Source organism: Galleria mellonella, unplaced genomic scaffold, assembly GCF_026898425.1.
Source record: "Galleria mellonella isolate WM207_F2 unplaced genomic scaffold, CSIRO_AGI_GalMel_v1 utg121, whole genome shotgun sequence".
NCBI classification, from domain to species: Eukaryota; Metazoa; Arthropoda; class Insecta; order Lepidoptera; family Pyralidae; genus Galleria; species Galleria mellonella.
Genome location: NW_026441983.1, coordinates 3,083,345 through 3,097,895, shown reverse-complemented (window position 1 = coordinate 3,097,895; position 14,551 = coordinate 3,083,345). Strand labels below are relative to the sequence as shown.

The window sequence follows — 14,551 nt, the reverse complement described above, 5'->3', positions numbered from 1 at the left end:
AAATATAAATCTTTTCTCTTTATAATATTAGTGTAGATTACCTTCCATTATATAGACTTTTTTTTATTTTTATTTTTTACAACACAGAGGGCAAACGAGAAATAGAGCATCGAGTTTCAAAAAGAGGTCAAGTTTTTCAAGGTCAGCTAATTTGACAATTAGCTGACAAAGAACTACGTGGAGGTCGACCTAATAGAGCATATTGCTAGCAATGGGGCTGTCAAACTCAATGGCTAACAAACCCTTTCTCCCCGCGTAGGCAACGTTACCATTCCATTATCATTCATTAAAAAGAACCCCACCTGCGCTAATGGCATACGCTGGCGGGCATCAGTGAGGGATGATAGGTGAGAATGAAAAGGCAGGTTAGCCCATCGTGGTGAATACACCTGGAATTCAACATGATGGATTCCAGGGAAAACAACGTAGAGATCGACTTATTATTACTAACAATCCTGACCCCCTCAATACGTGAAAGTATGTTACGATCAACAGATGTATGTTTGTTACTCTTTCACGCAAAAACTATTAAACAGATTTCAATGAACTTTTGAATGAATTCTAATTTCACCCATAGAATACTTTATGTATCTCTCCTCTTCTCTCTCTGTCTCTGGTGCGGCGTATGATCATGGGCGGCGGTAGTCACTAAACATCAGGTGAATCGCATGCTCCTGTATTAAAAAAATAAAAGAACGAAGCCGCGAGACACAGTTAGTTGAGAATAAATTCACATCTAGTTATTCTGTGACACTTGTTAAAATTTTACTTCAAATAAAATGTCAGACGCTCGTTTGACCTTGATATGTCGTCTCTAACTGCGCTGCGTAGGTACCTACGTTTTTTCCGCGCAGATAAATATGGCCAAATTTATTTGTAGTACTTGTTAAATGTTCGCGTAGTTCGCGTGTCAATCGGTTTATTACGATGTCTATTTTATAATTGAAACGTGTAAAACAAATGGAACATTGTTATTTACCTTAAACTTTTTATGTAACAGTGCAAAGTTTTTATTTGCTCAGCGTATCACCGCGTTTTGTGTACCATACTTTTTGTTATTAATTGCAATTAAAAAAAATACATATCGACTGATAATGATATGTATGATATATAGGTATTTATAACGGACAATAATAAATAGGTACTCAAATGGAGGAAGGAGAATTAGTGTTATATTAAAAAGTTAATTTTTGTTTTATTGTTGTTTTTTTTTTTTTATTTTGTTTTATAATTAATAATGACGAATAAAGTGTCCAAGGAATGGTTCATGCAAATGCCGTGGGGGAAAGTGGCCAGTAAGTGTTGTATTTTTTTTTTATTAACTTTTTTTTAAATGAGTAGAATTATATTATATGTTCAAATTCGAACCTAGACACGTGGCAGCGTGTCCAGCCAAGTTCAAAGAAAAAGGAACTGGCGATGCAGCAGCCAAGTGTAATATTACACGAACTATTTGAAACTGCTTTTGACTGCCTCACAATTTGAAGCCTATTTAATCTATTTAAAATAATATAGGAAATTCAACACAGTTATTAAAGACCCTTAACTTGCTTAGAATCCATATTAAGTATTAAAGTTAAGTAATTAAGTATGAAAGCAGGTAAATATAAAAATAAAATTTTGTTACAATGTTGTATTGGGAAGATTTTTTATTTTTTTATTTTTTAATGGATGGTCTTCACATGAGCTAACTCTATACGCTGGTAAAGCATCAGTGAGGCATGATAGCTGATAATGAATAGGCAGATCATTTAGCCTATTTTTTTTAATAAGTGATAATAGAATCGTAACCCCACCCGCGCTATCGGTATATACCGGCGGGGCACCAGTGAAGGATGATAGGTGAGGATGAAGTAGGTCAGTTAGCTCATCGTGACGAATTCAACAAGAATTGTTCACAATGGTTTCCAGGGGGAACCACGTGGAGGTCGACCTGAGAGAGTATATTGCTGGTAATGAGGCTATTTGACCCCACTACTAACAATCTCCCCCCCCCCATTTAGCCTATTGTAATGAATACACCTGGAATTCAGCACGATGTTTACCAAAGGGACCGCATGGAGGTCGACCTGACAGGGTATATTGCTAGTAAAGGGACTGGTAATCCGCATTACTGACAATCCTTTTCCCCCGTCTTATACAGTTAATACTGTAGAGGTTAGTTTTTACGCCGGCTGAATTCATGCCAATCCTATTGTACAGCGTGAGAGGGTAACGGGGGTGTGGCTAAACAGTTAAAAACAAGTATGGGAAATAGCACGAAGAAGAAAACTGTACAGCGTAAACATAGAAAAATAAAGTAATTTTCCAAATAACAATGTATTTATGATGAATACTAATAATTTCTATACATAAAAATCATGATATCTCATTAAAAATATCAATGTGAAATGAAAGTCAAGTTTAATTTTATAAATGTTTCGTTCCGACTCCGCCGGAAAAAAAATTAAGATCCATTTGAGTGCCGAGTTCTTTGTAGAAAACCTTAACATGGTACTAAGAAATAAAAAAAAAGTTTATAAATTAATTTTATAATATTGCAATTTTTTACTTGGAATGGCAAACAAACTGACGGCCCTTCTGATAGACGAATGCACATAATCCTTTCGGATTCAGATTTCGGATGCGGACATGAGCAGTACCATGGATATAACAGAGTTTCGCCTTTTTTTTTTTGCTAGTTTTGCATGCGCATATAAATTTTAAGATTTTCTATTAAGTACTTGATACCCATATAGATCTTAATTCTTTTTCCGGCGGAGTCGAAACAACGCATATTCATAATTTTATTATACTTAATGATATTGAACTTGGCTCTTATTTCACATTTATGTTTCTGATAAGATTCATCTTTATTTAAACAGACTTGTTTACAAGCACTTAAATTATCATTTTTGTTACGAATACAGTATTCGGAAAGTTGATATCTGTTGAGAAGAGCCCGCAAGAAACTCAACAGTTACTCTTTTAAATCTCTTTTAACATTATATATATTTATTTAAATGTACTAGGTGAAGAAGGGCCAAATTAGAAGTACCCGTAACCGGCGAGCGTGTATGAAAAGATTGATGAATGCGGAAGAAGCGAAAGAGGTTTGTTTGAATCAAAGCATTTGGCGTTCCATTGTTTCTGCCTACTCTAATGGGAGACAGGCGTGACAGATATGTATGTATGTATGTATGTACTCGGTCCAACGATACATGGCCACTAAAGAGTGAAGAGAGAGCCCGTGGATAATAGACGATCATTCGAGTAATCGTTTAGTGTGTAATAGGCTTTGTTCAATAAGTGTTTTGGATCTTAGATTATGAAGTACCTATATAAGTACGTTATACTAAGTCTATGACATGGATACAGTATTGTATTGAGTATCATAAAGGGTTCAAAATTTATAGATACTCTTTATCTATAGATACTCTTTATTGTTTCCTTTAAAAGAAAGTTAACTAATTTGACGTTTGGCTAAATAAATTTTGACAAGCGCGCTTTTTTTTATAATGTTGCAATTAATTGGATTTAAAAATTTACCAGATCGTGTAGATTTTTTAAATTTTAATTGGGAACTATTTTATCTAATATAATAAAAAAACACAAGTATTGCTTTACAAATTACAATTACATACATACAAAAAACAAATTACATATATAAATTAAAAGGATGATATGAAAAATAAAACATATTTTAAGCCTCTTTTAAGAAATAATCAAAGTAATCAGTAAAGATAAACAAATAATTACGCACTGTTTATCTTATTTTTTTTTTCTTTCTAATAAGTTTCATAAGAATTTTGTATAGTTTTTATTTTTCAATTTGCAGTATAAATTCTCCCATATACTAAGCTAAAAATTTACATTATGGTAACCCTGTTCACGCATACATAGATAAAGTTGGCCTTTTTTGGCTAATCATTTGTACGAAGACACTCTATTCATATAGCCTAAGATTTTTGACAATCCATACTCTATTTATATAATCTATGGCTTTTAAAGATCGATGTCGCAGCAGGAGGAGGGGAGGAGTTTTATTAATAGTAGGGGTTTTAATAGCAATATAACTATTAGGTGGACTTCCTTTGGACTTTATGGTATACGGTGCCTCTTGAAATTTCTCTTGACCTCGTCACAATGAAATAACTTATCTAATTTGATTCTCACCTGTGATAGATGTTACTGGTTCTCCGCTGGCCTAAACCTAAAGCTTAGGTTTATCATTCCGTTTTTATACCAAAAAGATGTCTCATATTAATACTGATTTACTGATTTTTTTTATACAACTTAGAATGGCAAGCAAGCTGACGGCCCACCTGATGGAAAGTGGTAACCGTTACCTATAGACATGAGCAGTACCATGGACATCACAGTGTATACTGTTTCGCCCATGATACCCCCCATGCGTTGCCATTTCTGAAGACTCAGGTGTTATTCCTCTGTACCCTGTAAATTCACACCATATCTCATCCTTCAAACCGAAACACAGCCATGCAAACACAACTGCATCACGGTAGAAACACGAATAGGACAGAGGTACCCAAGCAATCGACTTTTGTACAGTCTCCCTCTCTCTTTTGTACAACCCTATCGATTGGGGAGAAAGGAATCATTGGTTCTAACAGCCACATTGCTAGCAATGCACCTTATTAGGTCGACCTTCACGCGGTTCTTACGGGAAACCATCGTGGTTTCCAGTGGTTCCCACTAGTGAGAGATGATAAATGAGGATGAAGCAGGTCAATTGGCCAATCTCGATAAATTTGACAATAATTAATCACGATGGTTTCCAGGGGAAACCGCGTGAAGGTAGACCTGATAGGGTATATTGCTACTAATGGGGATAAACATCCCCATTACTAACAATCGTTCTTCCCTCGGCTTTTGCTCTACTACAAAGGAGATTTATTACTACTTGTTTTGTTTTTTTATGGTACCAGCATTATTATGCCTGTTTCCGCAGTGATATCATGGGGCGAGAGCAGCAAGCCGCCAATACTCATGGTGCACGGCTATATGGACACGGCGGCCACCTTCACACGTCTGCTGGAACATATGCCTGACACATACTACTACGTCAGCTTCGACTTCCCTGGTGAGAACACAGCCCTTATCACCTTAGGAATAAATACAATTAATCTTATTTTAACTATGTTGATAGATTACATAGATAGAGCATGAAGCCTCTAAAACGGGCCAACTTTTTGTCAGTTAATTGTCAAATTAGCTGACTCGTTTTTTTAGCAATGTTCTATATACTTACGCACAAAATGTACCTTGACGTATCTATATGTAATTATTAATTAAATAAAATTAGTTTTTACGCATTAAAAAGATGCAAAAATTATAAGATAAATATGGAAGTTATAAAGGGAACACTCATAACTATTTGCTTATCTCTAAGCTTTTGTATGGAGACATTCTATCTATAATTCTCTATAATATAAGGTTGACAGCTTACACACGCTAAATAATAGGTACAGAAATAAGTACCTATTACTACTAATATTCTCCTCTTAAGGACGGAGAGAAAGGGGAGGGGATCCGTGCCCAGCAGTAGGATAAGAGCCTATAAACAAAAATATTATATGATAAATACGTATTCGTGAAACGTCATTAAAAATGTATTATAATTTTAGAGTATTAAAAATGTGCAATGCACACAAAAATCACTTCTCTTCTTATATATTTAAACTAACGTAACAAAACTTTACGTAACTCTTTGTCACAACGCCTGCTGCAATACTGCAATGTCTAAAAGCTTTATAAAATAGTAATAGGTAGAGAAAAAAGAAAAAAAACGACAGACGCCGCGGCGTCTGTCGTTTTTTTTCTTTTTTCTCTACGGCGCGCCGTAGAGAAAAAAGGCGGGAAACAGAATAATGTTGCCACATAAAAATACAAATATACCTTTTTTTTAATACTGACTTTAAAAAGTTTAAGTGTTTTTTTATTGCTGTTTTAAAATTATGACAAACTGACATTGTTAGGAAGATGGTGATGATGATAAAAGCTAACGTGATCAAGATGGCTCTTAGCTATACTTTATATTTTTTATCTGTTCAGACGTTTCAAAGTTATAATTGTACGAATATATTTTTTTTATGTTTGTTACCCCATGACTCCGACAGTTGTAAACTGATTTAGAAATTTCTTTTTTTTTTATTTTCTATAATTTTACTTGTTTATATATGTAAATTTTAGTATGTATGTATATCAATTATTACTAGTACCGCATTCAAGTATTCTGACACTTCCCTACGGTTGACTGGGAGAGAATGCTTTTAGCATTAAGTCCGCCATGTACACATATTTGTACTAATGAATAAATAAATAATTTGATATACATACATAATATATTTAATTATAAAGATTGTCTACGTCTACAATAACATGGCATATATCTCCAAAAGCCAAAGAATTAAAAATGTGTGACTAAAAATATTTACAAGGTTTCAACCGAGGAGTATAATACCCCTCCAGCCGGATCGCTACTGAAGATGTTCCCTCACAAACACAAACAGAGCACCAAAGGTCACACAACTTCTTTTTCTTCCTACCCGTATGCCAATTATTATATGGGGTCGGCGTAATATGTTTTTCTATCCATATTACAAAAAGATTTGGCTTATAGTTTTACGACCGGTCGCCTGCCTGACGTCAACCCTCTTTGGGAATGTATAAGGTCGCACATATAGGAGTAAAAAGTTAGTATGTCATAATGTTCCTATGTTTTTTTTTCAATAAACAGCTTTCTATTTGCAAGTCAGTTCGAAATTTAAATAAAACCTTTTATTAGTTACCTCCTTAGTAGCCATGTTTCGAAGTTTTAAATTACAGGACAGATATGAGTTTATATAGTAATTTATCTGGCCGCAAAACACGACAGGATTTTCATACAACTTTTGCCGGCCGCTGCCCGCATGTATCTGGCCAGTACGGCAATTTTGATCTATCTCGAAGGAGATTGCCTAAATAATGCTCACATTTCCAAGCATGTTTGAGAAATACATATTTTCCAGGACACGGCAAATCTGAATATTTACCGGTAGCACCTCCATCTACACAGACCTTGCTGGTGGAGGTCGTAAGGCGAATAGTGGACCACATGGGATGGGAGAGCTTCATTTTCTTGGCGCATTCCATGGCATTCGTTATTGGTGAGTGGTAATGATTACTATTGCCGTGTGGTCCCGGCGTAGAATAGGCCACCCCTTCCTTTCCTGTAGGTGTCGTAAGAAGCGACTAAGAGAGTGCGAGGGATGGGTAGCAGAGTCCCTATTAAAAGATCTCCAAAAACCTATATGCGGTTGCCAATCCGTCTGCCAAGCGTGACCACTACTGGCAAAACCCCCCAAGATGAAGGTTTATATTCAGCAGTGGACTTTTAAAGGCTGATATGAGGATGTTTTCGTTTCGAATATCATACATTATATTAATTTGTACGAACTAACGAAACCAATACGAACATACTTATGTGTATTTATATAATATCAGAAAAAAATATTTTACAATTTACATTTAAAAAATCGACTTGGTCTGGAAAAATGTTTAATCTAAGTACTGGCAACATTAAAAAATGGTGTATTTCTGGTTATATTTTCTCTATTATTAAGGAAGGCAAAAGAACTAAACTTCCCCGCCAGCCCCATTGTCTTCAATTCCTAGTATTTCTTTTTTGTTTTTATTAAAAAAAAATAGATGTTTAATTTAATCAGCAAATATCAACATTTTTAAAACTCTTTTATCTATTTAATTAGAAATATCGTATCAATAGTTAATATAGATCACAAATTAATAAAATAACCCAATAGATTAATCCATAATCAATTATATGAAGCAATTTCTCATATAATAATTCGTTGTTTAGAATGACGGTTACCACTTTCCATCAGGTGGGCCGACAGTTTTTTTTATGCACCTTAAAATGTCAAATAAGCTGACGGCTCACGCAATGGAAAATGGCAACCGTCGCCTATAGAAACGAACAGTATCATATTGAAGATACTGTGTCGCCCATTATATCCCTCAACACAAAAAAATTAAAAAAAAAAAACGCACACAACACAGTCGACAAATGCTAATAAAAGGCTGCTACATTTTAAGTCGTGAGTATATACAAGTATAGTACAATATGCTTTCTTATTGTACTGGGTTGACTGGAAGAGATCTCTGTCAGAGATAAGTCCACCCTTGCTCACAATATTTATAAATGCACTAACAAGTGCAATAAAGAATACATATATATTTATTTATTTATTATATTTCCAGGTCTCTGCTACAATAATGCATTTCCCGGAAGAATCGAGCGCATGATTGCTATCGACCCGACGATACCACTGAGCGCCCATTACAATGTATCTCATAATTTCCAATGGTGGTTCAAATTTAACTATCAATATTACTATGACAGTTATCACAAGAAGTAAGTTAAATATTTATTTATTTTATTAATTATACCAGAGGGAGACTTTGTACAAAAGTCGATTGCTTGGGTACCTCTGTCCCATTCGTGTTTCAACCGTGAAGCAGTTGTGTTTGCATGGCTGTGCTTCGGTTTAAAGGGTGGGATATCCCGTGAATTTACTGGGTACAGAGCAATAACACCTGAGTCCTCAGGAATGGCAACGCATGGGGGGTATCATGGGCGAAACAGTATACTCTGTTATGTCCATGGTACTGCTCATATCGATAGGCGACGGTCACCACTTTTCATCAGGTGGGCCGTCAGCTTGTTTGCCATTCTAAGTTGTATAAAAAAAAAGATTTATTAAACTTACGCCTAGTAAGAAGTTGGCCAGTGGCGTAACTATACCATTTGAGGCCTGCGGCAAATTCTTTTGATGGGGCCCTATCAGTAAAAAAAAAACTTTTCAAGTAAAATAAAGTACTCAGATACGATGTAATAAATAATACTTCTGAGCTCGCGGCCTCTTGAGCCGGGGCCCTTTTGGGTCGGGGGCCCGTGGCATTTTGCCAGCCCTGCCACCCCATCGTTACGCCACTGAAGTTGGCCGTATGTGCCCGGTATAGTATGGGCCACCTCTTCTCTTTTCCGTGGGTGTCGTAAGAGGCGACTAAGGGGCAGCAGAGTCCCTTTTAAAACATCTCTAAAGCTCAATTGCGGTTGCCAATTCGCCTGTCAAGCGTGGCAACTACTGGCAAAACCTTCCCAAGAGGGAGGTGAATTATTAATGAGTTTTGTTGGATATCCCGTATTCTTACAATTATGTAAGTACTAGCTGTATCCCGCGGCTTTATTTGCGTTATTTATTTATTTACACTTTATTGCACCATTTATAAAAATAATAAATACAGTTGATTTTAATGAGAAGTGATACAAAAGGTGGCCTTATCGCTAAGCAATCTCTTCCAGACGACCTTTGGGTAGAGGACATTGAGAAAAAGGTAAAGGGTAGATGACGCATCATTACATAGATACTAATACAATTATATAGGGGGGAAAGGGATTGTTAGTAATGGAGACTGAGAATCCCATTGCTAGCAATATCCCCAACCAGGTCGTTTTCCTCGCGGTTCCCCCTGGAAACTATCATGGTTAATTCCTGATGAATTCATCATGATGGACTAACTGGCCTGTTTTCATTCTCATCTATCACCCTTCACTGGTGATCCGCCAGCGTATCCCGTTAGCGCAGACGGGGTTACCATACCATTTTCACCCATCAAAAAAAAACACAACCATATATATCTATAGCTAAATCATATATATATATATATATATATATACATATAGCGTTAATCAGTATATAAAATATATTGTATGCTAAAATATGATATAATCTACTTGTGTACTAAATTTCATTCAAATCCGTTTAGTAGTTTTTGCGTGAAAGAGTAACAAACATTTATCCATCCAACGTTATAAACTTTTGTATTTAGTATACGAGTATTAATAGGATTTACAAAATCTTGGCCGGCAGCACACCTGCAATGCCGCTGGTGTTGAGGGTGATCATGGGTGGCGGTAGTCACTTACCATCAGGTGAGCCGCATGCTCGATTGCCCCCTGTGTTGTAAAAAAAAAAAATCTACGCTCAATAGCAAAAACAACACGAAAAAAAACGAAATATATAAGTTTCAAATATAAGTATTTTCTCTCTTCTAGCTATAAAAATATGAAGAATGCCAGCAAATTGTACACATATGAGCAAGCTGTCGCCGCCATGATGAAAGCGCGGAGCCTCACCAGGGAGCAGGTAGAACACTTGCTGACCAGATGTTTAGTGCCGGCTGATAATGGATTATACAGGTCAGATTGTAGATATGCAATATATATGGCAAACAAACTGACAGCTCACCTAATGGAAAGTGGCAACCGTCGCCTATAGACATAAGCAGTATCATGGATATAACAGAGTATATTGTTTCGTCCATGATACCCCCCATGCGTTGCCATTCTTGAGGACACAGGTGTTATTCCTCTGTACCCTGTAAATTCACGCCATATCCCACCCTTGTAACCGAAACACAGCCATGCAAACACAACTGCTTCACGGTTAAAACATGAATGGGACAGAGGTGCTCAAGCAAACGACTTTTGTACAAAGTCTCCGTCTGGTATGATGTGGTTCGTGTGATGATACTTTATTATAAAGGAATTAAGCTGACGTGATTCTCTAGAACAGTCTTTTTCAACGTGTAGGTTGTGACCTTCTGAAGGTCTAATTACCTCAGTAAAAAAGTAAAACAATGTTATAAAGATAGATTTATTGAGAATAATAATAATTAAAATATTTATACGTTAATACAAATAAAAAAAAAATAAGTCGTGGATTCGAAAAATATTTTTTCATACTAAGGGAGGTCGTGTCATAAAAAAAATTTAAAAACACTGCTCTGTAAAAGTAAATAGCTAAATAGTTGCGGTAATCGAATATTGCACTACTTTGATGTCTAATTTAATTTGATATTTTGTTGGTGCCGCCTCTGCAGAGCAATTTCGGAACTAAAATTGCAATTGTTGTTTTAAAATTAGTTTAAATTGGAGAGGCAAAGAGTGTAGTCCATACAGCAAAATTTACTATTATGAATTAATTCATAACTTGCATATTTTGTCTTTGTCCCGTTGTTTATCTCAGAAATATGAATTTAACCGTTAGATTATAAGTATATAGTTGGCAATATAATAAAAGATAAAATATTAAAACATATGTTAGAGCGAGCTAGACAAGTATGACTTTATTGGTCTTTTGATTAAATTATGAAATTGGCATGTTGGTTAGCAAAGCAACTACTAATAATCCGACACGGCTTTACACGAGTAGACAGAATTTTCGAAAATCAATACATATAATAAAAAAAAAGTTTCAAGCAATTAAAACTGACCGATTTTTTATAGCATTTTATATGTGATTCTTTACATTGGTATTGCTAAATGTTAAGCGGGGAAACCGCAAGGCGTTAATGAAAGCCACATTCAAATTGGTTAAGCCTTTTCTGAGATTAACATGCACAAATAAACAGACAAACAGACAGAAACTCTAAAAATAATTGATTTGCATTCTATTGCATTCTTAAAGCCCCCCTATAATAGTATATATATAGTCTATTACCTATAATAGTTTTCCTTATATATCTTCCATGATCTACAGACAGCGACCAGTTACGATTTTATTATATGTATTGATTGATGATAATTCTATTTTAAAGGGTATACGATCTAGTCAACCATTGTTTTTTCAATGCACAATAGGCACCATAGGCGTAATTAAGCCCCCCCCCCCCTTAATTACGTCTATGGGACCTATGGAGGCTCTGGGCCATGCCCACCAGATAATAGACTGGTGCACATCCCCATGAAGCAAAGCTGCGAAGCTTCCCTGAGCCACGTCAAAGAGTGCATATGCAACTTTTAATCACATTGGATGATGTTCAGCATATGATATCCGAATGTACGAAATACGAAACTCAAAGGCAAGTATTGATACAGAAATATAGTCTCAATAGACGGGAGATTGGTTTGTTTTCAAATATATACGCAGAGCCACACTCCGGAATGGCGAAATCTTTAATTACTATATTTTTGTATCAATAATTCCCTTTATTAAAATAGACTACATAGATATTATGTATTATTTATTTATGTATCAATGTTTTAAGTATGTGAGGTATTTTATAAAATTAGGGCACGATGAGGCCGACATATCCTTATAAAAGCCGCTAAATAAAAAAGATAAAAAAAAACTTTATCTCCACCTCCGGCAAATAATCTTGACTACACAATGTAGTCTCTTTATTTTACATGTATAACATCTGTGTATATATTTTCATTGCAGGATGACATTCCAATCGGCCACTATGCGTACGATCTACTCCACTTGGTTACCTGAATACGCATTGGACTACGTAATTAAATCGAATCCGCCTCCTGCCATCATCATAAACGCCACAAAACACATGCTCACCCCAGATTTGGAGAAATTCGCAAAGAAATTAATGAAAATATATACGGAACCATCCAATGTACATCAAAACGTTTACGCGGAGGGTAAACACGATGTGCACATCACCAATCCCCAAGGTGTAGCATCTCATATAATCGAGTTTTTAAAGCGACCTATTGCGGCCAAATCGAAATTATGATGACAAATTTGACATATGACAAAAATGGCGGGAAACGTTCGAATCTAATGTTTTTTTTTTTTTTTTCATTGTAAACTACGACCGCGTGACGCGTTCGACCAGTTTCAGAGACAGATTAGAGAGACTGTCTAACCTTTAAACAAGAAATTACACAGAAGAAATGATAAAATAAAAACTGTAAATCATATGGTTGTCTCCTTTCTTCTTATGCAAGTATAATTAGTAAAAAGAAGACGAAAGATACACCATCAGTTACTATTTCTCTAAATTCATAGCAAACTAGTGTACAGAAAACGTTATACGGCCGTATAACCCTATCAAATTTTAATTAATTATTTTACAAGAATGAGAAATTCACAGTGACCCGTATGAAAGTTGATGGAGGAAGCCCGAACGGAAACAGATCGCCGTGTTACAATGCTACATTAATCAGTGTTTCCATATACAAAATTTACATTGTTACTTTATGGTTTTAGAATAAAAATATTTTATGTTAAGATATAGTATTGGATCTTATCACTATCCATATTGTTCTGATAGATGCATATTGATGCAACTTGTCAATGCAAACTATTGTAAACCGATCCCAATTATAAGCTAATTCCTAACTGTTGTTTTATGCATGCAGTACAAAATGGTCATTAGCAATAGACTGGATTGATATTGATTTTTTTTTAATGGATGATAATGGAATGGTAACCCCACCCGCGCTATCGGTATACACCGGCGGGGCACCAGTGAAGGATGATAGGTGAGGATGAAGCAGGTCAGTTAGCCCATCGTGACGAATTCAACAAGAATTGTTCACGATGGTTTCCAGGGAAGGTCGTACGGTACCACGTGGAGGTCGACTTAATATTTAGAAAGAAAGAAAGAAAGAAAACATTTATTGACAACAACAAAAAGTTACATACATTATGAATTAAAAAAAAAAACTTTACATTTATTATTGCCAACATGGTCACCACTCAGCATGTGCTGCAGCAATTTAATTGCTACAGCGCTGATATTCTGTGGTGCCCATACGTGACATTACGAACGACGACAGCAAACATACGCATATATATATATATATATATATATATATATATATATATATATATATATATATATATATATATATATATATATATATATATATATATATATATATATATATATATATATATATATATATATATATATATATATATACATATATATACCTACATATACACATATACATACCTACATATACATACATACACTGTGTGTGTATGTATACACACATACACATACATATACACACATACATACACTTAACTGACAAGATATACCCATATAGATATGTACAACAATAATACAATAACAATACAACAACACTACATTATACAACGAAGCAGCAATGTTATGCAATCACAAGGAGTTACATGCTTTTTGTAGATTTAAATAATAGTTTTTAGCATAATTTTTAAAAGTATAAGTTGTTTTTAAATTTCGTATGGGAGGCGGGAGGTCATTCCAGATCTTGGAAGCTGCATATTTGAACCCTCTCTGAAAACTTGCAGTTCTATGTCGTGGTACCTTTAAACGTATAGAAGCTACTCTTAAATTATATATACTATGCTCTTGCGCCCACGATAATTTATCGTAAAGGTATTGAGGTTTACCTGTATTTATTATATTAAACACTAAACATGCAAGATGCAACTTCCTACGTGAAAACATTTTCATGATACCGGCATTGTTTAAGAAAGGAGTAACGTGATGGCGCGGAGGAATGTGATAGCAAAACCGGGTACATGCATTTTGCACTCTCTGGATCAGTCGTTCAGTTCTAGACAACAAGCAGGGGCCATACACTACATCACCATAGTTTAATTTGGATAAGACAAGAGCCTCACACAATTTAGGGGTTTTTTTGATGAGTGAAAATGATATGGTAACCCCGCCTGCGCTAACGAGATACGCTGGCGGA

At 35.3% G+C, this 14,551-nt stretch overlaps 1 protein-coding gene across 4 annotated transcripts; it reads left to right on the top strand.

Annotated features, from left to right (window-relative positions):
- Nucleotides 1-825: 825 nt before the first annotated feature.
- LOC113510161 (serine hydrolase-like protein) lies at nucleotides 826-13,091 on the top strand. Of its 4 annotated transcripts, XM_052898372.1 has the most exons (7): nucleotides 831-1,295; nucleotides 3,012-3,092; nucleotides 4,952-5,083; nucleotides 7,011-7,148; nucleotides 8,260-8,413; nucleotides 10,118-10,261; nucleotides 12,288-13,091. In XM_052898372.1, the coding sequence occupies exons 3-7, from the start codon at nucleotides 4,990-4,992 to the stop codon at nucleotides 12,592-12,594; spliced, it is 837 nt and encodes a 278-aa protein (XP_052754332.1). In that variant the 5' UTR covers nucleotides 831-1,295; nucleotides 3,012-3,092; nucleotides 4,952-4,989; the 3' UTR covers nucleotides 12,595-13,091. The 4 variants fall into 4 exon arrangements, with proteins under 4 accessions (XP_052754342.1, XP_026749410.1, XP_052754332.1 ...); XM_026893609.3 differs by lacking the exon at nucleotides 3,012-3,092 and having other exon boundaries at nucleotides 827-1,295; nucleotides 10,118-10,208; nucleotides 12,288-12,493; XM_026893607.3 differs by lacking the exon at nucleotides 3,012-3,092.
- Nucleotides 13,092-14,551: the final 1,460 nt, after the last annotated feature.

What these genes read in the sequence shown, in the direction of transcription:
- LOC113510161 (XM_026893607.3), top strand. Translation starts at nt 1,238, where the DNA reads ATGACGAATAAAGTGTCCAAGGAATGGTTCATGCAAATGCCGTGGGGG. An exon ending in GCCGTGGGGGAAAGTGGCCA is followed by an intron (nt 1,296 to 4,951) that starts GTAAGTGTTGTA and finishes CTGTTTCCGCAG; the next exon opens with TGATATCATGGGGCGAGAGC. An exon ending in TATGACAGTTATCACAAGAA is followed by an intron (nt 8,414 to 10,117) that starts GTAAGTTAAATA and finishes TCTCTCTTCTAG; the next exon opens with CTATAAAAATATGAAGAATG.